The following is a 27,602-nucleotide window of genomic DNA, read 5'->3' on the forward strand; positions in this document are numbered from 1 at the left end:
TAGTGAAGCATGAAGGACTTCTCTCTCTTTTTGCACTATTCTCTTTGGGAAGGTCCTTGAAATAACTTTGAGTCTCCATCACCCAACAGTTTTGCACAGCGGGTTATTTTGGTATCTGGGGTAACCCAGCAATAAAACACAATGTGCTCTCACTTAGCTCTTATTGATTATCATGCAGCGTTTATGATGTAGTTTTTTTGTTGCCTTGAGTGCATTTTTATATTTATATATGTATATTCATGAATATAAAAAATATATAAACGGCCTCAAGTAGAATCATTTTTTCAGTCTGCCACGGTTATTTGAATTCAACATAGCATTTGTAATGTTGTTTTAATTAAATTTATTTTAGAAAAGTCCATCCATTCATCTTTTTTACTTGCTTTATTTGCAGAAAACTGCGTAAGACCAAACAAGCCAGTTTTATTTGTTAAAAACATTCAACAAAACTGAGCCAACGAACAAGAATCACAAACATTTTAAATGGCCTAAAAACAAGAGATTAACATTATAATTTAATACAAAACGTAAATGCTATAGAGTAATTGAAGCATTTAATTGCTGTGGCAAACAGGTTTAGAATATTGCTTTGAAATAAAACAATCCTGCTGGTTTCCAGCAACTTGTTCTGAATGATTGTTCATAAATACTGGGAGCAGTTTCTGCCACGTAAATATCGAGTTCACATTTATTGGCACTGATTAAATCGATATATGTTTTAGTATTAGTATTAAGAATGCTACAATACCCAAAGGAATTGTTTAAGAAAGCCTTCGCATTGTGACACATTGCGACTAACCATTATAACATCCTGCATTTTAGTTTGACTCTTTTTAAATTTTTATGAAACATTGTGAGATTTGATTTTATCGTGAATGTCATAAAGACAAACTGTACGTATATCAGTTACCGCAGTTGCATACCATGACAGCATTTACTCGACCTCTCAGGTGAAAACACATTTTAAATGGCAACGTTTTGAAAACGACATCTGTTTCCATGCCAACGACAGAAACACTGAAAACCTAGTCGTTAGCGTACCAGGCCACGGGTTGGTGCTGTTGTTTAACGAGGAGACAGACATTCATACGTACATGTGACTAAGTTGGATTGCTATTACAGGTGGTTCTCGACTATAAAACCACCAAGTTCCAGGACAATATGGACGGGGAGTCATGATACTCTGGAAGAAAATGTTTTTATCCAACTGCTCACGCATGTGCAGAAAAACTATGTACTAAATCGTAGCATTTTCAAAAAGTTCTACCACGGGAGACATTTTTAAAAACATGCGTTTTCAGAGACTTTTTTATTCTCACTTCTAATGGTCACATAAACCGGACCTATATATACACTTGTGCTTTTTAGTGTATATGTGTACTAAAAGCCATTACAAACATCTTTTTTTAAATAATGTGCCTTCATTTAAAAACTTGCACCAATTGCTCTTCATAGTTGTTGTGAACAGTTGTTCATAGTTTGCAATTTTATTGATTTGTTTGTGTCTTTCAATTATCATTCAATACAAAACAGCTTTGGGGTAAATGTATTTATACACTTCACTATGATAAAACCTGTGATCTCATTTCTTAAAACATTTCTAAATGCTGTATATGTTTATAATATACATACATATTAAGTAATTGAGCTATAAAATGCAACCAATCAGTGGGAGATTAAGAAAATATAAGACAGGAAAATCATGTCAATGGATCTCTGGTTGCTGCAAAACATCCCTTATGTAATTGATTTGAATGGTTGTTATTATGTTCAGTTGTCATAGGTGTTTACCAAGATGACAATAACATGAAACTGAGTTTAATGCAATACTGAAATATATTCCAAAACTTAACCAAACCACCTTCGAACATAACTGAACGGATTTAAAGCCATAAATGGACTCCAGCCATCAATTAAATTTCCCATTTAACAAAAACAAAGCAAAATAAATGAGCTGAAGTAGTTAATCGCAGGTTCATCTTGGAGGAGCAAAATTCTTTTTTTTTCAATCGCTCAAAACATAGCAGAGGTGTAATGCTCTATGAAAGGCAAATATGTAATTTAAATAAACGCGCAATACTCGAAGTCAGAGGTGAAATTAGACCTTTCTGAAGCAATTAAATAAAGGGAAGCATTTAATTAATGTCTTCCCCTTCATTGCACTGTCAGGACTCAAAATGTGCTTTAATTACAGTCGAAGGAAAATTGCTGTTTTGGGAATAGCAGGGTTTTTTTTTTTTTTCCTTCTCCGTTGCGTCAATATTGCCAATTTTCCTTGCAAACCACAGTTTGAAAACTGTGTTTTGATATGTCGAGCAATGATGTGGACCTAACTGCTGTAAAGCCATTACGCGGTCTCCAGTAAGACAGGGAAGAAATGAGTGATGGAAGAAAACTGCATTCATATGCCACTTCCAACAGAGAGCTGATTACTGCTGAAGACGGAGAGTCGGAACACCTGCGAAGATGAGGCGAATTACTTTTACAGTGATTTCTCTTGCTCACTGACAAAGGGATTTTCTCAGGACGAGTAGAAATTAATGATTTTAATTTTCATGAATGTCTCGTTGTGATACCGGCATAGTGAAGCTTGTGTGTTTCTAAATAAGAAGGAACCAGCATGTCATCCTGTCGCACTCAAATCCTTACGTCATAAGTTTCCCGTCATACACTGAAAAACCAAATCTGTTGGATTAACATGAAAAAAAGTATGTATGCATGTCGGTTGCACATATTAAAGTCATACTTACCCTACTGAATTAACATTTTATGAAGTGAACATGATTTTGTTCCGCTAATTTGAAGTTTTTCTTTAATGTTTCAATGATCACCTATTAAAATAAAGTGAGATTTTTCTGTAGAAAATACAGGCTGAAGTTAGATATTTATTTTATAAATAAAGACATAAATCAATACTTTGCATGTAAATTGTACATGATAAAACAATTTCTGTACAGTGGATGTACATTTTTACATCCTTCAAACCTTTAAATCTCGTATCTCCAACAAAAGTTAAATGTCAAAATAGAGCAAGAAACGTTGATTCCACTTTCAAGTTCAAATTAAAGGAAACAATTTTTCTGATCGATCCAGTGTTCTGAAAAGTCAATGTGCTCCTTTAACTGCAAGAGTTATAAAATTAAAGAGTAATGCCTTGCTTTTCCATCACCATTTCAATTGAAAATATGCGGAAAAAAAACCTAACATGAATAACTTGAATCTATAAAAATGAAAAATTTGGCGCTCCTTTAGTTATACACAAATCTGACATTTTCATTTTTGGAACATGACAGCAATTTCTATTAAAACAAGAAAAAAAAAACCTATAAAAAGTGCAAGTTGTATATGTGCTTGTCAAAAGTCCAAATCAATGAAAAAGCAGCCACAATCCCAATTCAAAACAAGGGAGACTTGTCAGTCTTGCCATAACGAAGCAACATCGTGTGTTTGAGAACTTGGAGTCTTGCTGATACTGTCGCCATCCAGCTCCATCACAACTTTGCAGAGCACTTCGAATAATCACTTCAGTTCCGGAGTGTAATTAAGGTCCAAAGCGTACATCAGGCCAAACAACATGGCAGCAGCGAATGCGACTTTGTCCAGATCCTACAGTACCATCTGGCCTTCCAGGATAATCCCAGTGTCTTTTGTGCTGATCAGTAGGATCTCGTTTCACGACGTATATTCGCGCTGTGGTGTCATCAGTGGTGCCCTCGAAGATGGCGGACCGTAACTCCTCTGCTGAAAAGTTTTCCCTCAGAAAAAGTTGCCCCTAGTGGGCGGAGCTTCCAGACAAAAGATGAGCGCTTCCTTTGTGCTCAACAAGATTAAGATTTGAATGTTTGACAAAACTCAAGATTAATTCTACATGACAGAGACATAAATCAGTTGCCGTCATGGATGTGAACTATGTGTGTGAAGTGAACAGCCTCCATTTTCCCTCTTTTTATGTGTAGAAGCTATGTGTGTTTCACAATGGCTCTTTTATAGTAATTTATACTATGGTGAATATTAAGCCTCTTCAACTGCTGATACGTTATATACAATGTAATGTAATGTCTTTCCTTTCCTCTGTCAGGTTTTTTTTGTTGTAATTCTGGATTCTATTCTTGTTTTGTGCAATTAAAGTTAAAAGTTGACAATAACTAGCAATTACTTGTCTTTTTTGCACTTGCTGTATTCGAGTACCGGTATATAATTGACGCGTTATATTATATGTACAGTTTTTGTGTCGAGTGGGTTTCGACTCTGTGCAAGCATTTTGTCTAGATCACTGCAACATACAGCCCGATTTCTTCATGAGTGAGCCCGACTGGCTAACATGGTGCCATTAATAACCCTTAAATTTCAACGTTGAAGTTTTTCTTTGTTGTGTCGCAGAGCATATGTGGTGAAAATGTCTACAGTATTGTGAAACCAATCAACGACTACAGAAAATGACTAGAATCTTAACATGAAGACAATTTTAATTAAATCTTCTGCATAACACTTCTGCTGTAGTTCTTTTATGCATGTTTTTACTAACTAATGCTGGTTTGCTAGTTTTCATGGCAGCATCACTGATATCTAAGTCCAGGTCTCAATTTTTTTGTTGTGTCCACTACTCTGAAGAAATTTGGTTAAAAAAAAAAAAAGATTTCTTTGAAATTCTTACAATTTGCATTGTTATTTCACTTCCTGGGCTGGATTGGAGCTTCTTGAGGGTCGTTTTGGCCCATATACAGTGTATTTGACTATCCTGTTTTACAGCATGTAACGATAACAGAAAATAAGAGTCTGTGTGAAAACAGTTGCATCAAATGCGCAGTTCAAAATGGACTCCTTTGACAAACAACCAAACCGTAGCACAATAGCAGATTCTAAGTCTTAAGAATGTTGCAGAAAGTAGATAACAGTAAATACAATGAGCATGTATATTTCTCCATGGCCATCGGCATTATTTGCACATGTTTACGTTCCCCTGCTTTTGAGGACATTAGTTGGTGGGTGGGTTTCGGCTCAGAATCTGTCCTTGAGCTGAATTATTTCCATAGCAGTAGAGGGAAAAATGCACATTTTCTGCACAGTGAGGCTATTTCACAAGAAGACTGGACTGAAAAAAATGTTAAATAATTGTGTTGAAAATCTAAGTAGCAGAGCTGTATCCTCATTTAGAGTCGACCTGCTTGAGGTGAATATGCAATAATGATATGTTTTGTGATGAATCATTAAACGCGGGACGTGATGTCTGAAACTGTCCTTTGTGCCAAATATGACTACAAATACAAAAGTGGATTGACGGTCAGGTCTATCTCGTTCATATGAAAACTTGGTATTATTTTGAATTTGCAGAGCATGAATGCACAATGCATGGAAACATATTGCACAACAGTCTTTTGCGATGTGCATATTTGGCCTGCCAATATCACGATGACACATTTTTGTGATACATTGTGCAGTGCTGATTTTTACTTTCCATCTCCCCTCTGCTTTCATTGTAAGTCGTGTCACATTTATTACCTCCAACGAGGAGATGATAAAATCATCTGTGTTTATTTGTCTGTTTGTCTGATTGTTAACAAGATATCTCAAAAACGAATGAACGGATCTTCATTAAAAAAATTGGTACATGGGTGCGTTTTGATAAAAGGAAGGACTCTCAATTTTGGTGGTGATCCAGATCAGAGTGATTGGCAAATGGAAATGTTTCATTTTGCAATATGTTGTCTTACCTTTTTTTTTTTTTTTTGGGGGGGGGGGGTATTTTATTTAAACATTTTTGAATTTAAAAAACAATTTTTTTTTTATCATACTAGCCCAGCCCTGCACCCCCCATACATATATTAAAAAAGGAATACAAGTTAAATATAAATTAATAGAACATTGACTGAGAGGCGTTGTCAATAATTCGAGCTCATACAGGTGATTTGTGGCGTATCCGTTTGGTATTGTTTTTATTCTGCTAAAGGTGTGGGCTGACTGTCGATGTAGATCAAATAGGGCCTCAGCAAGGTGTTTTATTCATTTCTCAGGGTGTATGCGCTTTTTTTGTTCTTGTTGTCTTTTCAAGTGGGATGCATCTGTTCATCTCCATTAATCATCTAGCTATAGGAAGATGAGAGTCAGACTTCCATGTTCCATGGCAGTTTGATCTGGATGTGGAACATGTGTCCGTGTCTTCCCTTGGCAGAGGTCAGAAATCTCTGATTGCTCTTGTTTATTCATGTGACTCTTATCTTGACTTGCATCAACAGAAGATTAGAGGAAACAGACATTCCTTCACCTGCTCAAGTGACATGACTAAAGTCTGCATCGCCGTGCCCAGTAGCACGTTTTAACTGCATCAGTAGGTTATTCGCTGGGTTGATTTCCTGATTTGTTATGTTGGGCGCCGAGAAGCCCCCCTCAGGCTTGCTGTATACTCGCTGATGGATCGGCGGCACCTTTTGCTATGATGGACAGGTAGCGGGATACGACTCCCCCTGCTCCGTTTGTGGCTTCTATATCTCCGCCAGCTCTACACTATTGGTGCATGCGAGCCACTCTGCTCGCTCAGAGGGGGGGCTGACAGGTAGATGAGCAGGGAGCCCCCTGCTGCACAGAGCTGCGGGTGAAATAAACCTGCTGCCTGTGTGTGTGTGTGTGCATGCAGGAGACAAAGGCTATTTCAGTCACTCAGAATCTCAGTGAGGAGGGTTCAGCGTAAAGTGAACCAGCAGTCTTTTGTGAGACGCAAGATCTTTTCGAGCAATTACGGTCATGGTGTGCAAAAGGTTAGGCTGCATTGAAGTCTGAAACAACAGATGAACGTGTGTGTGTGTGTGTGCAGCATACCACAGCAAAACTGTGACACCGTTCATAAATGTCCGTCAGTGAACATCATGGTGAGGCGGTGTGTCGATCACAGTTAAGCTCTTTCTCTGTCTCTATCTCTCCTCCCACTGCTCCCTTTTTCAGTCGGCCCCAGCGGATAGAGAGGAGCAGTAATGGCCGCTCGTTATAGCGAAACACCAACATGAAACAGGTTCTTAATGAGCTGATCTCTGTTTTGGATCTTTCTCGTAGGGGGGGGGGGGGGGGGGGGTCATTGTTATTGGAGCAAAATTGATTGGCAGCAGGCCTGCACCCATGGGGGCTCTGTGATATTCTGGGAGACCGCAATGCTGTTGCAACAAGGGCAGCTTTGTTTAGATGGTACCACCTGCAGGGTGTGTGAATGCATATGCATGTGTCACAGCGCTATGCCGTTGATATATGTCTGTGGACTGTGGGAGAGCCTTTTAAAGAGTGAAAATAAAAAAACTTTATTTTGATCTTTTTAACATATTGCATCATGTTCTCTGCTTGAATTTATTTTATAAAGGGGAAAAGATTGTGCTTTGAAACCTCAGTGATTTGTAGCTCATGCATGTGGTGGTGCAGATCACAACTATCCAAACACAATTCCTGACAAATTAGAGCATTTCATCAAGTTTACTCAACCGTTTTCTGTTTGCAGAGAGAAATGAGTAATATGACATTTAACTTGTCCCATTTATCATTTTCATAGTTTTTAATGTATGCTACTTCATTTAACTAGAAAGAGGAAATGGATTAGCTACTTAAGTCTTCCTGGGCATCTTGAATCCAAGTTGTTAAACAATAAAAACTTGAAATGGTGAAAGCGCTTCTGTTACTCGATAACAGAAACTGCACAACTCGGGGTGAAGTGTGTAACATGGTATAAAGTCTCCTCCAGAGGAACAGTAAATACAATTTCATCCAATTCAATTCAGTTCATTTCATTTATTTACCCCCAAAACGAATACAGCTTTCTGTGAAGCTGAACATTGCAATTTTAAAAAAAGAAAGAAAATGAAACAAAAACTGTTCGATATGAGCAAAAATGGAGAAGGGAAAAATCCTTTTAAATGAAACATCCACCAAAAAAAACAACAACAAAAAACTGACTGACAGGTGGCGGCCGTCGACCTCAAGCTGTTGAGTTCAGGAGATATTAACAAAAAAAAAAAAAAATGAATGGCTCAGTAACTACAGATCACAAACTTAAAGCTTCAAAGCCATACGCATCTGCATGAAAGTACAGCACGGGAGAGAGCGAGAGAAACAGAGAGAGGGAGAGAGAGAGAGAAATTACAATACCAAGGATGACTTAATTTTCCAAAGATATATTTCAGCAAAACAGCAAAACTTCCCAATTGTTCACATTTGTTACACATGAACTTAAGTATGTCAAGACTGAGTTGCTTTATGAGTTGTAGAATTGTATCCTTTATCTAAAAAATAAAACATACTGTATGTCGATGTGGGATAATATTAACAATTCACGTTTATCCTTGGTAAATGTGAAGAAATATAATAAATGACTGAGTTTTCGAAATTCCGCTCCATAAATCATTCTCACTTTTCAGTTTCACTTCAGTTTCACTCTCCACTAGGCCTGGACAATAAACTGAAAATTTAGCTGTGGGATTTCTGCGCCTTCATCACGGGCAGAGCGCTGTGTCGCGACGCACTGTATAGCGACGCGCCAAGTCATTTTACACACAAAATATGTAACTTCTTTCACGAGAATTAGGTTAAATAGGTCTTTTTTCATATAACTGTAGAAATCCCATGTTTTGAGGTGCAATACTTAATTTGTATTTTCTTTATTTATTTTCAGAAGGTGTAAGTTTACAGTCCTTTAAAGTGGCAATAAATAGGTCCAAGGGAGTCATACTATTAATATAAATGCTACGTCTAGTGGCCAAACGTTATTTTTCTGCAGGGGGCACAGTGGAGAATATTGTTCATTTATCATTATCGAAGTGAACTGCTCAATATATCGTGATGTTGATTTGAGGCCATATTGCCCCTGCCGTACTCTCCACTCAACGTTTTGTGCCACACAGGTAAAACTAGTCTATTGCAGGTGGAATAAGCCGATTTTACAACGGCAACGCTCTTTAAATTCTTTACCTGGCGTGAACACCACTGACACCAATATTTAGTGGAAATACGACACACCCAGTGTTGTACTGGCCAGCTTGGATACTGGGAAACTGCAATTTTATCGTTCTGTTTGAATCCCCTTGACTTGTCAGTAGCAGCCACACATGGCATTGCATGTTTTTGGAACTGTGGGAGGAAACTAACGGGAGGAAATCGAGAGACACACACACACACTGGGAGAACATGGGAACTTTAGGATGTAATAAAGCTCAGTTGTCATTAGGTGGACAGCATATTGTCAATATCTTTTTGGTGACTGTTACATACTTGCACGGATCTTTGAACGAAACAAAGATTTGAAGGCTGGACGTGAGGCAAATGCCTGCCAATTACTTCTGATTCAGACTTGGTCCAGTTATACCTGATGCGACTATCTAGTGCCAGCATCTTTCAGGTGTTATTATCCACTTGGATACAATGTTGGAATATAGAGTTTGAACAAATTATTTTCATTCTATTCTAAGCAGCAGATCAAAACAAAGCAATGCATCTCTTTTTGTTGTCATCGGAATCTCCTGAGTTGTGGGACTTTGAGCGATTGCATCTATCTGTTTTGATCCTAATTGGTTTCAGTGTTAAATTTCCGTTTGAGGAGAGAGGAATACCAGCTTCCAATGTTCCTTTGAATCTTCAAAGTGATTATGCAGCTGTTTGAAGATAGTCGTTTCAAACTGCTTTAGATGTTCTTTCTTAATGATGCATGATGGGGAAAATGGTAAAAATTTAGTTAATGCTTTATCAGCCAACACAGTCTCTTGGTTTCTATCTGTTATCTACAACTTAACCTTTTTTTTTAATCAGTTTATTTATAGGATAAACACTTACGCGACAATATCTTGAGAAGGCAGCACCCATTGATATGGGAAAACATTTTTTTATTTTGAAGTTACGTGATAAGGTTTCCCACATGAAACATCCCCTGGTAATGCAAGCCTACTTTCAGATGTATGTAGTTCAGATATAGCCCTTTCTCAAAAGACAAAGTAACTGATAGAGCTTCACTTTCTCATCCACTTGGTTGGGGAGGAACCATGTTCATTACCAGCCATGTATGAATGGTGCTAATCTACGCATCAAGCAGCAGCTCACAGTCTGCACTTGGTAGATAAAGGCGGCTGGCATGCTCTAAGGCCAGGCTGAATATCAAACGACTGCAGATGAAGCCTCCTCTGAGGCCCTGAAAACAGCAAGACTCTATCCATGATTACAGCCTGTCCAACCACGGTGCTTCAAAAAGTGACTTGTGATGAGAAAAGATTGTGCTACGATTGGTGGAGAAACATAGGTTTTCGGTTTTTTTTTTCACTGTGGTAGAAAGCAATTCTTGGAGCCAGAAGTAAAAACAGCGTGACACCTTCCGTATTTGAAGGAGTGGCACACAAGAGTCATTCAGAAATCATGTATATTTGTCATTTGTGTGAAGGAAAACCTTAGAATATAACCCTCATCATAAAGAGCCAGCTGTGTCTTTCATGCGCTTAAGATTCATCCGCCATATTGTTTCTTTTCAAGAATCAGAAAATTGTTTGTAGTGGTTTTAGCGTTTGTCATGGAAATGAGTCTAAACAGCCTCCACACGCATGCATCGACAATGATGTAAATCTCTACAAAATACGATATTATTGTGTCAGAATACATATATTGTATGTATTTTCTTTCTGTGAGCCATCTTGTGAAGTAGCCTGCATGCAGTGCACATGTGTTGTGAACGTTTTCCTCATGCCGAGCATGTGTTTGTGTGACATTGCAGGGAGTTTGGCCGTTGGAAGGTGAACAGCTTGGCCCTGGAGAGACAAGAGAACAATGGCCTTTCCCTGCCGCTGGACCCCGAGTTCCTCCAGACCATTAGGCAGCTGGGCAGGAGGCCCAGTCTTAGCGCCATCACGGACAACATCATCAGGAAATACGGAACCCACTTCCTGCTCTCTGCTACACTGGGAGGTAAATAAAGCGCATTTGGTATCTTTATTTACCATAGCGCAAGAGGTTGTTAAAAGAAGGGATTTGGGAATCCTGAAATTTTCCCCATATTTTTGCACAAAAAATCTGAATACATTAGGGGAAAAAAAGTGGCAAGGCCTCATTAGAATTTGACTTAATATTGGACTAAATATTTGCTGACCTATAAATCTGGACTTGTTTGGGGTTATCAAAGCTAATAATGTCAACATAAAGAATCTGATTCTGTAGTCTCTCAACAAACTTACCAGTTGCGTAATAAAATAATTTACCCTAAATACTATAATGTGCAGTAAAGCTCCCCGGGCTATCTCCTCTGCTAGCTCCTTTCATCAAGTCTCTTGTGCATAAACTCTTAAAGCAATTATGATTACCATTGTTATTTGAATAGATTGCAGTATAGTCTCGCACACTGTCTGTTGAAAACAAGAAAATAGAAATCATTACAGTTGCTAAACCATGCCTACAATGACATCCAGAATCACCTCGAGCCTCGTTTTAAAAGTAGCCTATAGGATTTCTTTAGTCAGTCCTCCGTCTCAGGTCATCAAAATTGCCATTTTGACACAGCCTCCGGTGTCTCAAAGATATGCACAAGGTGCCTTTTGGTATCGCTGACGGGAGCAAAGGAACAAGTCAGGTAAAAGTAATTTAAAAGTGAGAATGGAGGGTGGAAGTTGGGAGGATGTGAGGCGTGACTTTCATGCAGGAGATCGGGTGATGTGCGTTTTCCTAATAAAAACAAGGTGGTCTTGTGGTCTTAGATGGAATGTTTGGCCACAAACAGTGTGAAACAATGCACTGATCATGTAATACTACAGTGATGTTGCAAAGAAAAATAAATGAGAGAACATGAACACAAGTATACAATTCTTACATGTTCAAAGCACAACTCCATCATCAACCAATTACCAAAAATCTATTTAGTTCCATTGTGTCCACTCACCTGCCCCGAACACCACCTCACCAAGCCCGATTGTTGAATGTGGTTGTTGTGATGTAAGGTAGACGGGGAGTGAATGTTGTCCTTACATCATGACAGCATTCAGCTTCCAAGCAAAATAATGTCAATTTATATACTTGTGAGTGGTACCGTGACAAATTTGTTCATGTACAACCAATGGCTTAATCAGCTTGATATGACCTTGTTTGATATGCACGTCAATGTGATGAATGCTCAGTTTTAATTATTATTACACCGTAAAATTAATGTAACAAGAAGTCACATGCCAAAGTGGATTTTGCACATATGTAAAATGTCATTGGGTGTGAGAAACCAAATCAAGTTGGTTTTTGTTGTGTTAATAACGCCTGTGTTTTCAGTACACAAAAGTGATCTTAAAATCTGCATTATTAACTTCAATTGCATACCATTTCCACCCGTGGGCCTGTGTGATAATGTCAAACCCTTGTGAGGATCAGCTCTTTGCGCCTCTGAATGCACTGAGCAAGCATAAGAGTGACCCAATCATAAATAAACCAGCTCACAGAACCTCTAAAACACACAACAGGGTGCCATTAAGAGTGATATTGGTAGTTTTTTTATCCGAGCAATGTGCTTTAGGGCACTTTAGGATGCATTTTTAACATAAATATACATTGAACTCTACTGGCTTTGGAAACCACTTTGCCAGAAAACACCTATACAATGAGTATTCAAATGTGTATCTGTAAGGAAGATGATGAAAACGAACAATAGAATTAAGAAATGTAAACCTAATTATTGCTGCAATGTGATTTAAATGAGACACTATTCCCCAGACCAGTATTTTAGAAGTTGATATAATTGGGATTATGTTTTATTTTTTTTTGTCTTGAGTGATTAAGGAAACCATTAACCTTTGACTATTCTCAGTGAGAGCAGAGTTTATGTTTTAGCGTCAAAAAAGAAAGCCACATTTAACAAAACACAGAAAAGCATCTATCATCTGGTACCTATCACCATCTGTAAATACACTGTACTTCAAAAGGTTTGATACCCCCCTTATTTTTATTTTTTTTTTTAAGACAGCCGTGTTTAAATAAGCATATCAGTCAGCTAATCACTCCTGGGTTTTATCCCCAAATCGGACTAAAGTATCAAACCGTCTTCTCGGCATGTTAATATTTACCACGACACCAATCAAAGGGATTATCTGTGTACTCATCTTGGATTATCCACCAATGCTGATGTTTGTGTTTGTGTCTATTCACAGGGGAAGAGTCATTAATGATTTTCGTGGACAAACGGAAGCTGAGTCGGACGTCTGAAGTGAGTGAGACCAATGGCACTTCTGTGACGCTGGAAGCTCTACACCAGCTGGCTGCCTCCTACTTCATTGACAGAGAGAGCACGCTGCACAAGCTGCACCACATCCAGATCGCCTCCACTGCCATCAAGGTAAAGGGCTGCTGGGACTGCAAGACCGTGAGAATGTTTGGCTACCGCGATTAAATCGACGTCATCCTCAACGATATTCACATTTGGAATGCGAGAACAAGTCCCATTTTAACCCAACCACCAGGGGGCGAACGTGAGGTTACCGCAGCATTGAGCTGCTTCGCTGAAATTGCCTGAAATGAGCTGTGAGACGGATTAGAGCAGGGATTGTCAAACACATTTTAGCTCAGGGGCCACATTCAGCTCAATTTCATCTCGAGTGGGCCAGATTGGTGAGAGAAATGCCATAATAGCCTTTGAATTTAAACTTCAAAGTTTTTCTTTGTTGGGACGCAGCGTATACGTGATTAAAATGTCTATATTTTCACAAAGCTACGAAAGAAAATTGCTACAGTCTCAACATGAAACCAGCGTTAAATCTTCTGGTGCACCTTTCAAAAAATAGCTGTTGCATTATGGGTGTTTTTGTAAACTCACCCTGCTAGCATGGCTTTGAGGCTCGTGTGATAGCAACGAGGTAGCTGTAGTTTCATGGCTGCATCACAGCATTGCATTGTGTTTTATACTCTCAAGAAATGTGTTTTCTTTGAAATGTTCAGAATTTGCTTGGTGGTTTGGTGGGATTGGAGCCCTATGTTTGACAGCCCTGGGTCAGAACAAATGTTAACAACACATGAACAATTGTCAAATCAACAAAAATATTTTAAGTTACATGGATTCTAGATTTTTTTTATGAAGCAAGTTTTCAGCCCTCTCTCTCAACTTTTTTTTTAAATCTACTAAAGTTTGTATAAATATTACACTCACAGACATCTGGAAACGAATCTATTTTTTATTGTTTCAGTGTGTTTGCCATCATGAATATAGAATTCTGGACTCGTTTTCTAGATTGGATAGCTATTTTGAGTAATTTATCTTAATAGATGCGCAATATGTTCTGTGTCTTAAAACGTTTGTGTTTTTGATGACTGTGTCTATATTTACCATATTTATAAAGGTGGTAAAAATCAGGCTCTGCTGTCAGCAGAGATTGATTGGGACTGGATACATTTTGTCAGCCCCCCCAGATTGAAATACATTGGTCCAGAAAGTTTCTTAACTTCCTCCACTAGCATCTATAACTCAAACCATCCATCCAATCAACACAGAAACGATGCAATTCTCAACAGAGTGTTCTCGTGTAAGCGGGCCTTAAAGCGCACAAAGCCCTCATTTGAATACTCATGTTTGCATGCAAAGCCAATCTATTTGCATGTGGTTTAACACACTTCATGCAGGACCTTAATGAATCGGACCCTTTGTGTTTTTCAAGACTATTAGAGGTTTGATGTGAAAGCGCGCATCATTTCGTATTCCTCTCAACGAGCAGCGAGTGTCGCGGTGGTCCTGTCCTCCGATTACTCACGTAGCAGTTCTTTTCAGAGCCCGACATGTTTCACCCCGCCACGTCCAGATTACAAAATAAGTCACGGCTTTCGCTGCTCAGGACTTCATTTGTAGTCCTGAATACATTTTGGGTGTATTTATCCATAGATAGGTGTACAGATATACAAGCATTGTCACCCGTTCATTATTTTTCCAATAATAAATGGAAGACTATAACAATTCATTTGATTAACTTATTTATGTTGGGTAAATCTCATTTATATGGTTTTCGGGGGGGAAAAAATACTCTGACAGATGAGTTGTAATCGTATTTTAAATTCAACAAGGTGAAGCAACAGTGGAACGGAATACGTTAACGTATTCACTTGACGTGTCATAAAAATGTGTTTTCATGAAATGAACAAATGATCGTGAATTCAGTATTTATCAAAAAATATTTGTGATAAACATTTTGGCCATAATAGAGCTGCTCTACTCTATTTATTACATCCTCCTTAGAATTGCCTCTATCCCTCTATATCGTCATGCTACAATTTTGTTTCAGTGAAAAGAGGCAATAATTATATTCTTCAAAACAGAGCAAGTCCTGTTAATTGGATTCTTCACTAAAGTATTCAAAATTAATTGGTGGTTAATAGGAGTTTTATGTCCAGTAGATTCAGGTCATTTATACTAGTTGAGTGAGCGTGCATGAGTGTGTACATGAACATGTGTTTTATCTACATTGAAATCTGCGAAAACAGTTGAGGTGAAGGATGAGGGTTATTGTCTGACACATAACATCTTATTTGGAGTTTTAGTGAGTCTGTTGGGTCTGCAAGAAATTAAAAGTTAAGAAAACACAATGTATGTCTTCCAGGGGCCACAACACTCTTTATACACTTATATTTTTGAGTAAATCTGCAAGAAATGGGTATAACATAAAGCATTGTTCCCAAAAGACATGAAAATGTAGCATAAAGTTGGCATCAAAAATTCACAAGTTTTTAAATATTTATAATGTTATGATATTTGAACAAAATGCTTAAGAAAAAAGCAGCACTAACAAGTAAAGGCATGTTAAAGTGTAAGACTGCTCGATTTTGAATTCTCATCAAGATGGTGGTTGGAGATAGGCAAGCAGCAATTCTAATTGAATTTAGCTCACTGTAGAAAATGTATGTAAATCAATACATTCCCAGAACGCATGATAATGTAATATTGGGAATCTACACTAGTGTTGAAATTATTTCAGTGCATATTGCAAAATGTGTCATTTATTGACTCTTTTGCATGATGAGGAAAAAAAATGCAATGGCTTTTTTTTTTTTTTTGAGGAGGACTGATGATATATTGACTGATAATCAAGGTTTGGAAATGGAAATTATCCTTCCTCTGAAAGCTGCAGCAATTGTATGGCGCGTCAAAGACTCACTCTCTTACACATACACACCCACCAAACTCCAGATTTTCTCAAAGATTTTACTTTTCACAATTAGACTGTGAGTCATTGACCCTTGGCTAACAGCCGTTTGTGTCTTGCATATTCCTGATTTAGTAATTGCATTTCCTCCCCTTTCTGGGAATAAGTCTTTAAGAAAATCACGCTTCACAATGGTCAGCACTCGCCAAGTACTTACATCTTAATACCAATTACAGTATGCAGTTTACAACCCACGAACAGGCTCCCAATGGGCAACTTTGGCCTGCTTCATATGCAGAATATCTTTATTAAAACATATTTTAAAGCACATTGGTGGAAAGAATTTGAACAATTTAAAGACCAAAATGTCCACATGGAATAATAAACGACGGCTATTTTTCATACCATCTTTAATTAATGAACCATTAAGAGTAAATGCACTTTAAGACCTCTGCTAATGTTCTTGGCAAAGAACATTAACAGCCATTTCAATAATTCGGCAGTATCTCAAAGTAAAATGATCCACATAGATAACACCTTCAGCCAGTGCTCCTATTTTCTACAGACAATAATTACTTTATAGAACAATTGATTAAAATGTGTACTGGAGCAGTTGTTATTCTGATTGTCTGAGATTACTTATTTCTTTTATACCTCTTTTCTCTTATTAATGTGAATCCTCCACTTATATAAGGGTTTTTTATATATTTCATGCCAAAATAAATGACACGGGAAAATATATATCTAGGTAAAATTTGATGCATTACAGTTATGTTCCTGAATATAATAATAAGTGTATAGGAAGCATGTTGTGGTTTTGACTGATATTTCCTGTAGCCCATTGTACTAAATATGGGTTAAATACCATTATTAGGTTGGTTGAACTTGGATTGTTTTACAATTATATGGCAAAGATGTAGAGATAAAAGACAATGACCCAAAAAATGACAAAATAAAATGTTGTTTTTTTTTATCTCACTGTGGCTGAAGTCAGTGAATGTAGATATTTGTTTTTGTTTGATTTTCCATATTAAGCCTAAAAGAGCTTTACGTCAATTGTTGCATTACACGAGAACTAATTTAGACTAAAACACAAACTCGGCCGCTTCTACATGCCCTGCAGAAAGACACATATGTGTTTTCTTACAGTCACCATGATGTCATTGTTTATTAGTAGTCCTCGGATACAATATACACTCACCGTTATACATATTCAACAATATTTTTATGCGATAATGTAAAATTATTTTTGTCTTTTGCCTCCGACAAGGTAAACAACATGGTTGGCGACAACATTGATCACGTGTTCAACATTATGTCGAAGCTTTTACAAGGGATTTACGTAAAGCACCGTTTATTGCATATGTACTGAATACCCTATGAGTTGTTTCTGAGCTGTGTTATTAAAACAAACAAGTTTCCAAAGGGTATGTTTGCACCTGATGGCGCTTTGATGTGACATTTCAGTAAACATGTCCGCTCAGCGAGCAGGACAGAGTTGGTCCAAGAGAGGAGATGAAGCGAGCAGTATTGTTTACTTTCCCCCCTTTGCTCTTTCATGTGTATGCTCACATGCTCGTATAAGGGAATAACATGCTGTGCATATCACGATATGCTTATGATGTAAATCTCACCCCGCATCTTTTTGCTGCTCAATGCCTTCGGGGTGTGATCATTCATCACTCTGTCAGCTGCTATCAAGCCGGATGAATTGAATTGGCGGAGTTTGCCCCCCCCTTTTGTGCGCAGAAGACTTTGTTTTCTCGGAGGAATCTCTTCTCATACATGGCTTTGATGTGTTTACACCTGCTTGTGGTAAACAACAGATTAACGTCACAGACCGAAGGTAATAGCGGCAACCTGCAAAGACACACTGTCAGCTTCCTCATTCTGGTTCTCATGTGATTACACACTTGTTTCTGAGGTGGAGGCTTGGAGACTGGGGCATCAGAAGTGCACGCCTTTTGCCTGATTAATGGATATGCATTTATTGTTCAAAACTATTGGGTTTTATACCCATATATATATATAAAAAACTGCTGATTGCTTAGCTCCGCCCACCAGCTGAGGCTATTTAACAGCTCCAGCAGACGCCTGATGGCACCTGATGCAGGAAGTGTCTGTTCAGTCTGACCAGAGAACCTTGGTGTGTGTGTGTGTTTCGATTACTGTGTGACCTTTTGAACTCGGCTCCACTCTAACCTTTTTGATATTCTTGCCTTAGTTTAACTTTGGTCAAGAGGACCCATTGTCCAACAGCTTGGTGAAGGTACCAGCTGTTTTGTTTTGTGTTGATTAGGTGTTTTGTTTGTTTCCATTTTGCTGCTCTACTGTTGAGCGAATTTGTGTTAGAAGCTGCCTTTTTGTTATAAGTCAATCTTAGGTTTGGCCCTCCTTTGTGATATTGTGTCTTTGGGGTTCTGTTTGATTTTTGTAAACCTGAGAACTACCAATAAAACCCCAGTCCTGCATGTTTTAGATGTTTCCCTGCTCAAACACACCTGTGTTCTCATGATGAGGTCTCTGCAGAAAGCTGGATAACGAGCCACTGTCAGCTGTGTTGATGTGAGGCGACACTGAAAACGTGCAGGACGACGGCCCTCGAGGACCAGAGTTTCCCACCCCTGATCTACATCCTTCTCTTAGCAGAGCCGGGTTGTAAATATATGCTCTTTTGCCTTTTAACTGCATTTATATCAATTCTTCTGAGTAACACACCACGTCAACCACAATTTCTTTTTATTTTTTTATTGGGTTGTGTGTGGGGACATATGACAGGAGCATCATGCGCATATTTATTTCGATGATTCCATGCGTCCTTCATCAAACCATGCATCTTCATTTATAGCCACCTAATTCTTGATAATGTCACAATCAGCTGGGGCCTATCCCTGTCCACACTGTCATAAGATGGCAGGCTACAGCTTGGAGAGATTCTGTTTTATAACCATCTAAAAATGAAAAATATCACGCTCACGCTCTCTCCAAGTACTTGTGCCAGTGGGTGTGAATGTTAAAGTGTTTGGTGGTCTGTCTATCTGTGTTTGCCCTATTAGGGAGCGGTGACCTGCTCAAGGCATGCTTGCTTGCATTTGACATTGAGCCAGCTAAGACCGACTCCAGTACTGCATGACCCTTTGCTAAATAAAGCTATCTGGTGGACGGATGCATGGATGGAGGAGAAATGGAAAATATATTTTCATAATCTGACATTTAGGTTGAACTCATCAATTTTTACATGAGGGTTATATAGCAGACAATAAAAATGTGTTTTAAAAAAAGGGAAAAAGGTAGAGCCTTTGTTGCTCTTGCAGCTGGGTTTCTGGCAGCGGACATCTAAAGTCTTGTCATGTTTGTTAGACAGTTGTATTTGAAATTTGCGTCTTTATGTATAGTCTGAAATAGGCACATCTGTTAAATTAATAGTGTCGCACTAACGCTTTAATTTAAATAAGTTTCCATTACAGTGGCAACAAATTAATTTTTAATTGTGATGACAATTCCATTATTTCCCCTTTAAATAACCCATTATTTTTCCTGATGCCATGCCCTTTCTGAAACTGGTGACCCTCATGTGAGGCCTCCTTCACACTTCAAGAACCACTAATCTACTGCATTGGTTCATTTCAATTCAATTTTGAATGCTGAGACTTTATTTCACAATTTAAATGACATGTAAAACATTAAGAGGCATGTCTCGGGACATGATTCAAAAACATCACAAATTAATTTCTTCCAGGTTGCATTTGGGATTCAAGCAACACTGGAGAAATGTTTCAAAAGCACACAGAAAAAAAAAAGAGAAGACATTCCACAATGCTTGGTCAACACTTTCTATTAATCCGTGCAACCTATTTTGTGCATTATTGTGAAAGCGATGTCACTTCGTATACCGGGTAGTAAACAAACATGAAGTGGTTGTCACAGACCACCGCAGAGCCAGCAGGAGCTCTGAGACAGCGCTCAGCTGGAAAGGCAGAAACACAACTGTCTATTTCCCTCGTTCCAACCGTGTAGCTGCAGTTTAAAGCGCTAGATTGTGTCTTTTCTTTTATTTCTTTGTTGTTTTTGGGGGAGATTCAGCCCATTTTCCACTGACTTGTCCTTAGTGATGCCCTACTATGCAGTCCATCAGAGATAAAACTGTACATTCTCCAAAGTGAATTGGCAAGAGTACGTGGAGCTGATTTGGCAGCCACCACTGCAACAAAGTGCTGCTAAAAACCTCTCTGATTGAGATGAATTGAGAAAAAGCCCTCTGGGGTACATTTGTTTGTGAGGCGTTTTCAGGTGACTGATGTAAAATATTCACAGCGTCGGCAGTGTTTAATTCCAAACATGGGTCTTTTCTACCTCACCCCAATGAAGACGGGTGCCAAAAACAGTTGCCTTTAAGAGGAGTATTGGTCCCCCTGGTTTTAAGAGATAACATTTTTAAATGGTACAGATTCATGACCTGGAGGACTGAACACTGCAGCACCGGAAAATAATCACAGGCGGGATGAACGAGATAGGAGTGCTGTGGGAAAGAGGAGGAGGGGGAAAAAAAACCATTGCTGCTACGTAGTGCGATGAATCAGCCCTTCCATTTCAGTAATTTCCTTTGAGAGCCTGTGTCATTTGTCAAAGATTTGGTGGTATGAGTTAAGGTGTCATACGAGATGGAACAGGAGAGATGAGATGAGGACAGAAGGGCCTTATTTAACAGGCCTTTCAGCTCGGGCTCGAGATGCAGAAGGTACACGGAATGAGCTGCATCACGAATGTGTGCACCTTTTTTTTTTTTTTTTTTATTTTGCAGCACAGCCTACTACTTTGTATTGAATGTTCACTGAAATCGACAGGGTATAAGGAATGTTTGACCCAATCTGCTGTGCCGGCCTCGAGTGTACAGTTATTGTCATGGGGCGATTACGCCTCGTTTGCCCAAGCAGCACCAAACCCAAGCAGTGGGCCAAAACATTCTGAAAATAATTGATAGAAGGGAAAAATGTACTGTCTTTGGATCATGCGGTTTGGTATTTCAAAGTCACAAGAAAAGGATATTCTCAACTCCGAGAGACCATCTCCATATAAAATTAGTAATCTGTATTTGTAGATTTTGACGAAGCCAATCCAGACACATGTGTTTTTCTCTATAAACAAAATCAACAGTTTGATCTGACAGGAAAGTGTACCGAGGGGAAAAAGTGTTTAAAATCACCTTTAGATTTTAGCATTGCATTTGTTTGTTTCTTGACAGTACTCCTTTTGAAATAACAAACTGTGGCAATCTCATTGCATTGGTATCATGCAGGATGGCAATGCAACCTGTTGCAGATTATATACTGGTTTGGTATTTAAAGCAAATAGTAAAACTGAATGTTTTCTGGTTAAGTCTTGACCTTGTCTAACGTGCCTGGCTTTGGCATAAAAGCTGTCCAAGTCAACAGTGCAAGTTGTAATGACTTTCTCAGACACTGTGAGTTGATGTTGCTGGATTGAAGGAAGTGTCTTGAAGGTTGGAAGTTTGTTTTCCATTCATGTTGTATTCCATTATTTGTTGTTTTTGAGAGTTTTTTTTTTTTTTTCAAGACGTCATGACACAAAATGAATAGCTGAATGAATAAATATAAAATGAAAATGGCATCATGCTGATAATTGGTTGTATTGTTTATAGTTTAAAGCATGCCATCAGACCACAGGAAAAGTGATAGAATAGTTTCCATGTGCTATCTAAGCATAGTAAAAACACAAGTACAACAAAGAACATCAAAAATAGATTTCATTGTACCGAGGATAGAGAAGGATAAAAATAATCTGGGTGTTGTAAGGTGGTAGGTAAATGTAGGTATACCGTAAAGCTATGAAAACTAAATTCTATTTTGGACCTTCATCTGAAAACTATGTCTGAGCAAGTTGATCGCATATTTCTGACAATCATTGTCGCTCTTAACAAGAAAAACAAAGGCCTCTACTGTGAAAGATGTTCGAAAGTCTAACTTCAACCAAAATGTGCAACGAAGCATGAGATCGTATGTGTGGCCTGTAACCAGAGAGTCCATAGTGATTTGTATGAGTTTGCAGCTCTGCATGATTTGGATTTGTCAGCAAGTTACGATGCCGCAACGTGACCTTTGTTGACCTCTCTGTTGACGCTGATGTCTCAAATGTGATGACAACACAACTTGCACACAGGAGAGGAGTGGGGGCAGCATTAAATCCAGAACATAAGACGACCCCATATTTTGAAGGAGCTGCTTCGAGAAAACAAAAGGAAAAAAAATTATCCAACTTAAACTTGGTCAATACAGTATTATGATCTACATAAATGCTTGAATTTTGTGTTTTAGTTGTCCTCTGTCTCCAGATTTTCTGGTTAAATAAGGCTCCATTTACACGACTACATTTCAAGTAAGAAGACATCATTTTTTTCGTTTCAGAAAGGTTTCGGATTTACAGTACGTTGTGAAATCGATGTCCGTTCACATGTTGAAAAAGGTGTAATTTGCATACTGGGCCAGTCGTGGGGGCTCTCTGTTGTCTTCGTCATGAAACCGGACACATGCACACAGAGAACAATACACTACAAACATTACCAACGGCAAGTACACACACATTTGTTGGATCCTCATTACGGTGACTGTCAACTATAAAACTCCCAAGTAGCAGGAGAATACAGACTGGGAATCGTGACACTCCGGAGGGTGCCATTGTTGTTATTGTTCAACCACTTGCACTGGTGCAGAAGAAGCATTTACTACGGCTGTGGTGCGCATGCACAGTCGCAGCATTTCAGAAATGTTGCATTTACTCCCGTTTCCATGGAGACTGTTTTGGAGCATTTTTTGAAAAGTTCTGAATTTCCCTGTTTACAGAGAGTATCAGCTTTCTCAAACAGTTGGTATTTCCCACATTTACAGAGAGTCTTGAAACGTTCCATTTTGGGAGACATTTTCGAAAAGTTGCTCTTTTTTTTTTTTTACTGGCTTGTGGTCGCCATTTTTTTAGAAAATGACACCTAAAACACTACAGAAGTGTCCTATTTTCCCTTGAAAACATTGTTGTATCCACAGGGTTTTAATGAACATTTGACAGCATTAGTTTGAATAGAAACACTGTTTTCAGAACAGGACTCTTCCTCCAGAAATGTCAGGTTTTTTGAATTGTATTTGCAAAATTTACCTCAAACATGAACATGCACTAACAGTAAACCCTTTTTGTTACTGATTTGAAGTTACCATGCACTGTTTTTATTGGTGCCATCCATTATTAATCAATCTACTGTTGCCCTCAAGGCGACATTACAGATTACCTAAGGCATATTAAATATTTAAATCCTTCGTGATCCTTCTGCGTTCACTGCAGCAGACTGAAGTATTCTCGTACATATTGTGAACCTTTAAAAAAAAAAAATGTTGAAACATTTTCTTGTAGAATTTTGTTGTTTTTAGTAATAACTGTTTTTTTTATTGCATGTTTATAAGTTCACACTGAAGTTAATCATTTTTTGTTTTTGTAAGCAATTCTGTCAACAGAAATCAGCTGCTGAGCAACACTTGCAGAGAAGACCACTCTGGGATTTTTGGCAGTTTAAATAGTTGGATGAACAAAACAAATGTTTCTTATCTCATGAAAATAGATGAATAGTTCATTACAAGTGTTTTTCTTTTTTGCATGGTGATTACTCAGAAGGACAAAACCATCTCTTTTCTTACCACTGTATCTCCAACCCTTTAAATTTTTACACGTCTCCCTTCTTGATACACTGCAGATAAAGAAGCCTGTGATAATAGTGTGGTGGAAATAACTGGATGACAGCTCTTGGCTCGAGTCCGATATCTAACATCGGATGTCAAGATTCTTCTGAATTCCAGTTCTTCCAGCTCATTCGCTTTAATCTGCAGCTGGTTAAAAGAAGAGAAGCCTGGAGAGAGAAAAAACAAAATACACAGAGTCAAATTTGCTCCCTTGGCCCTTCTTCAACTGACTGGTACTTCCTATAAAATAGCCCGGCTTCCCGCAGTGAACATAACACCACATACTGTATTAAATTGCACTTTCTTCTACCAGAGGTCCCCCTCTGCTCCACTGTGGCTTTTTCTTCTCTCGCTCTCTCTCTCTTGCTGAAGGCACACCATAATCTCGTTCTGATACTATTTTCTTCTTCTTCCCCTTTTTTCTTGCTTATACTTTATGAGCTTATCCCTCTCCGCATGACATTAGAGTGTAAGCCAGTGCAACAAAGTGCTCTTAAAACATGCATTGAAATCCTCAAAAGTATGAATAAACAGGCGGAAACGTATCTCAGATGCAAATGTGGATTTGCACATTTACAATGCCGTGGTGATTAAGCAGACGACGATTCTTGAAGGTGCAGCGGATGAGGCAATTTTGAGATGAGCAATGATTTTCATGAAACTTTAATGCGGTCTTGTATTCTTTTTTCTTTTTTTTTTCACAGGAAGGATAAAGTGCAGCCATTTAAAGTCCATTGTTGCTTAAACATCTGACAACACAACCTCACTAAGTGACATTTTATGCTGTTTTAGTGGAATTATTCATATGAGGAATTCACTACAGCCGTGAATCTTCATCAGTGAAGACGGTCTTGCCTAACTGGTTGTACGAGAATATTAAAGCCGTACCTTTTTTAAATGATGAATGTGCCTCAGAGCCATCTGTAGCGGTGTAACACGTTAACAGGCTTAGTGCTGTGTTGTCCTGCTGAGGCTCCACACAATAACATCATCAAGCGAGTTGTGAACAAGTCTTTATATCAACTTAGTTTGATTCAGTTTGATCTGTGTATTCCGTTGCAGCTTCTCACTGAAGTGACACAATGACGTTGTCGTGGATCCAAGTCACGTTTCAGACAGAAACTGTTATTCTGCTTATTTGTTTTATGCACGTTTTTTCAAGCTTTCCCGATTGCGCATTGTATTCTGTTTTCTGCTGCAGCACTCTTTATTTATGGTTTTCCGAAGCCAATAAAACACATTTGAACTTGATGGAGGAATCAAGGTGCCCGTTTTCCACTCAAGCTACTAGCTCTCTCGTGGGAAAACTTGAGCTCGGCTATATTATCCTCCGCTGCTACAGAAACGGAGTAAAACTAGCAGGTGTGCGGTGTTCAATCCTGCTCCAATGCCAAACGCCGGCTCTGGCTCTTGCCTATACTCCAGAAGTTGAAATGACTTGTTCTGAGCCACTGCACTTGTGTGCTGGGCCACTGGGCCATCTCGGAGGGGGACTATGTCAACTTTACAAGCCGCGGTGTTTCCCCGAACTAATTTGTGTGGCGGCAGACAGAGCAACATTTTCACTGCGAGGCTGAGAGAGATGCCTCTAGGGCTCACCTGGGAATGCATGGTTGCATTACTATACAGGAAAAAAAACTAAATTAAAGAAGGAGCATGAATACACAAGCAGAGGAGCATTAAAAAAATGTCAACAGTTGCAAACACAGCTTAAAAACTCAACTTATGGATGTAGTGACATTTGTCAACCCTTTGTGTTTTACACAACAATATATGCAGCTTTATAGTGCTTGCAGTGCATGATCGATATGCATTTTTACCGCAATTTTCTGTGTGAGAATAACATGTTTATTTATGTATTTATATATATATATATATAGGAGGGTGGATGATCCATATGCCAAAATTGGAGAGAATGAATTCAAAATACTGCTGTATTTAATTATTAATTTGTCCTACATTTAGATTTGCATACATTACTGTATGAATATAGATATTTCAACTGTATATATATATATTGAATTTGTACTACTAAACTGAATGTGAAACATACAATACACTTGGCGTTTTCGCCAATGAAGTTGAAGTTACCTGTGGATCAGTCCATGCAGATCGAGAGGTGGAAAGAAAAACCTTGCTTTTGACAGGGAAAGAATACCCTGCAGAACCATACTCAGAGGCTTTATGCTTCAAGATTCAAGGATGAAAAAGAAAAGGGCAGGACAGACAGACAGATTGTGTGGAGGGATTGAAAGCCTGGTTTGGTTAGGGGGTTGTGCACACGCTGCCCATCAGTGCTTCCTGTAGCATTTTGTACTTTTCTGTAATTTAAGATTTCATGAGCAACGATAGTATGATTACCATATATTATATTTGCTATAATATTAGCCTTCAATCAGTATTGTGGTGAAACTGTACTATTGAGCAAAAGAAATACACGACATTAAAATACCTTATCTGGTCTCAAGTGAAAAGTTGGTTTTATCTGAACTGAGGTGAAGTCCAGATTTTTTTCTGAATAGTTGCCTGATGCTAAACGGTACATACATATAGGTTTTAATTCACAGGACATTCCCATCGTAAATAAAATTAATCGAGACAAACATATTTTCTCTCAGCAGCTCAAAACCAAAATGAAGGCACACGCATGGATTTAAAGCCCAAAGCTTACTGTTCGCACGAGACTGGCTGGAAATAAAAAAGTTTCTCTGTAGCCTGCAGGCGGTCGTGATATTTTGGAGGGAGTTGTGTGTGTAATGCAAATTTTCACAACTATTACATTACAACAGTGAGCCAGTGTCCTGAACAATGGACAACAAACGGCAACGTGAAATGCTTATTTTACAGCTCCCGAAATTCTGTTTTTGTTTCTCATCATTCAATAACCAAGAGTAAAGCCAAACACAAGATTATATAGTCCATCAGAAATTGACACTTCCCCTTTTTAGTACAAAATTGTCAGGGAGACTGTTGGGATTTGTGTGTGAGACGGCCAGAAATGTCATCATCACACAAAAGCAAAAGCTCACAAGACAAATGCAAAAGACGTTCGTGCAAAAGCCCCAACACAATAATACCCCAACACAACAACACAAAAGTGAGCATCCCTGTTGTTGCATATAAAAGCATTTTTCATTCCTAAATTAAAACACTAAAATAACTCCCTTCCCTTTGGCTTTTGCATTCAAATATTGCTTTGCAATAGATTTACAGTTTTTTATTGCTTATCGACTATAGCTTTTTTGGGGGGGAAGTTCCGATAAATTTACGTTTGACTCTGGGGATCAGAGCTTTCTGCATATTAGTCTCTCCATACACAGGGAGTGTTTTAAGGTTTAATAGATTCTAAGCGTATTTATACAGTAAGAAGAAGACATCAAAAGGCAAGCCTGCAGGGCGACTTCATAGGATAAACAAGTCACGTCGGCAGCATGTATGAGCATCACAAACTGCTTATTCTAGGAAAGCCTTTAAGTGCAATTAAATGTTCCATTAAATGCAGCTGTTAGTTATTCCAACATAGTCAGCACAATTATCTTGTACTCGATTATGGCACATTAATAATCCCCACACCAACTGATCCTTGTCATACACATCACACTCTTCCAATGACTTCTATGTTTTCTCACTTTTTAGCGAAAAATGCTGAATGAGGTCATGAAAGTGGTGAAATATACAAAACTGATTTTCTTTCTCTCTCTCTCTCTCTCTCTCTCTCGCTCTCTCTCTCTCTCTCTCTCTCTCTCTCTCTCTCTCTCTCTCT

At 38.5% G+C, this 27,602-nt stretch overlaps 1 protein-coding gene across 1 annotated transcript in view; it reads left to right on the plus strand.

The window, feature by feature from the left end:
* LOC308137568 (BMP/retinoic acid-inducible neural-specific protein 3-like) overlaps positions 1 to 27,602 on the plus strand; it is a gene marked incomplete at both ends in the record, with an annotated part of 64,863 nt that overhangs the window by 15,520 nt on the left and 21,741 nt on the right. Inside the window, 2 exon segments of the mRNA XM_080506320.1 lie at positions 10,724 to 10,914; positions 13,128 to 13,312. Coding sequence (XP_080362446.1) covers positions 10,724 to 10,914; positions 13,128 to 13,312 — 376 coding nt within the window.

The sequence above is a fragment of the Blennius ocellaris genome, assembly GCF_963422515.1.
Source record: "Blennius ocellaris genome assembly, chromosome: 12".
Lineage (NCBI taxonomy): Eukaryota > Metazoa > Chordata > Actinopteri > Blenniiformes > Blenniidae > Blennius > Blennius ocellaris.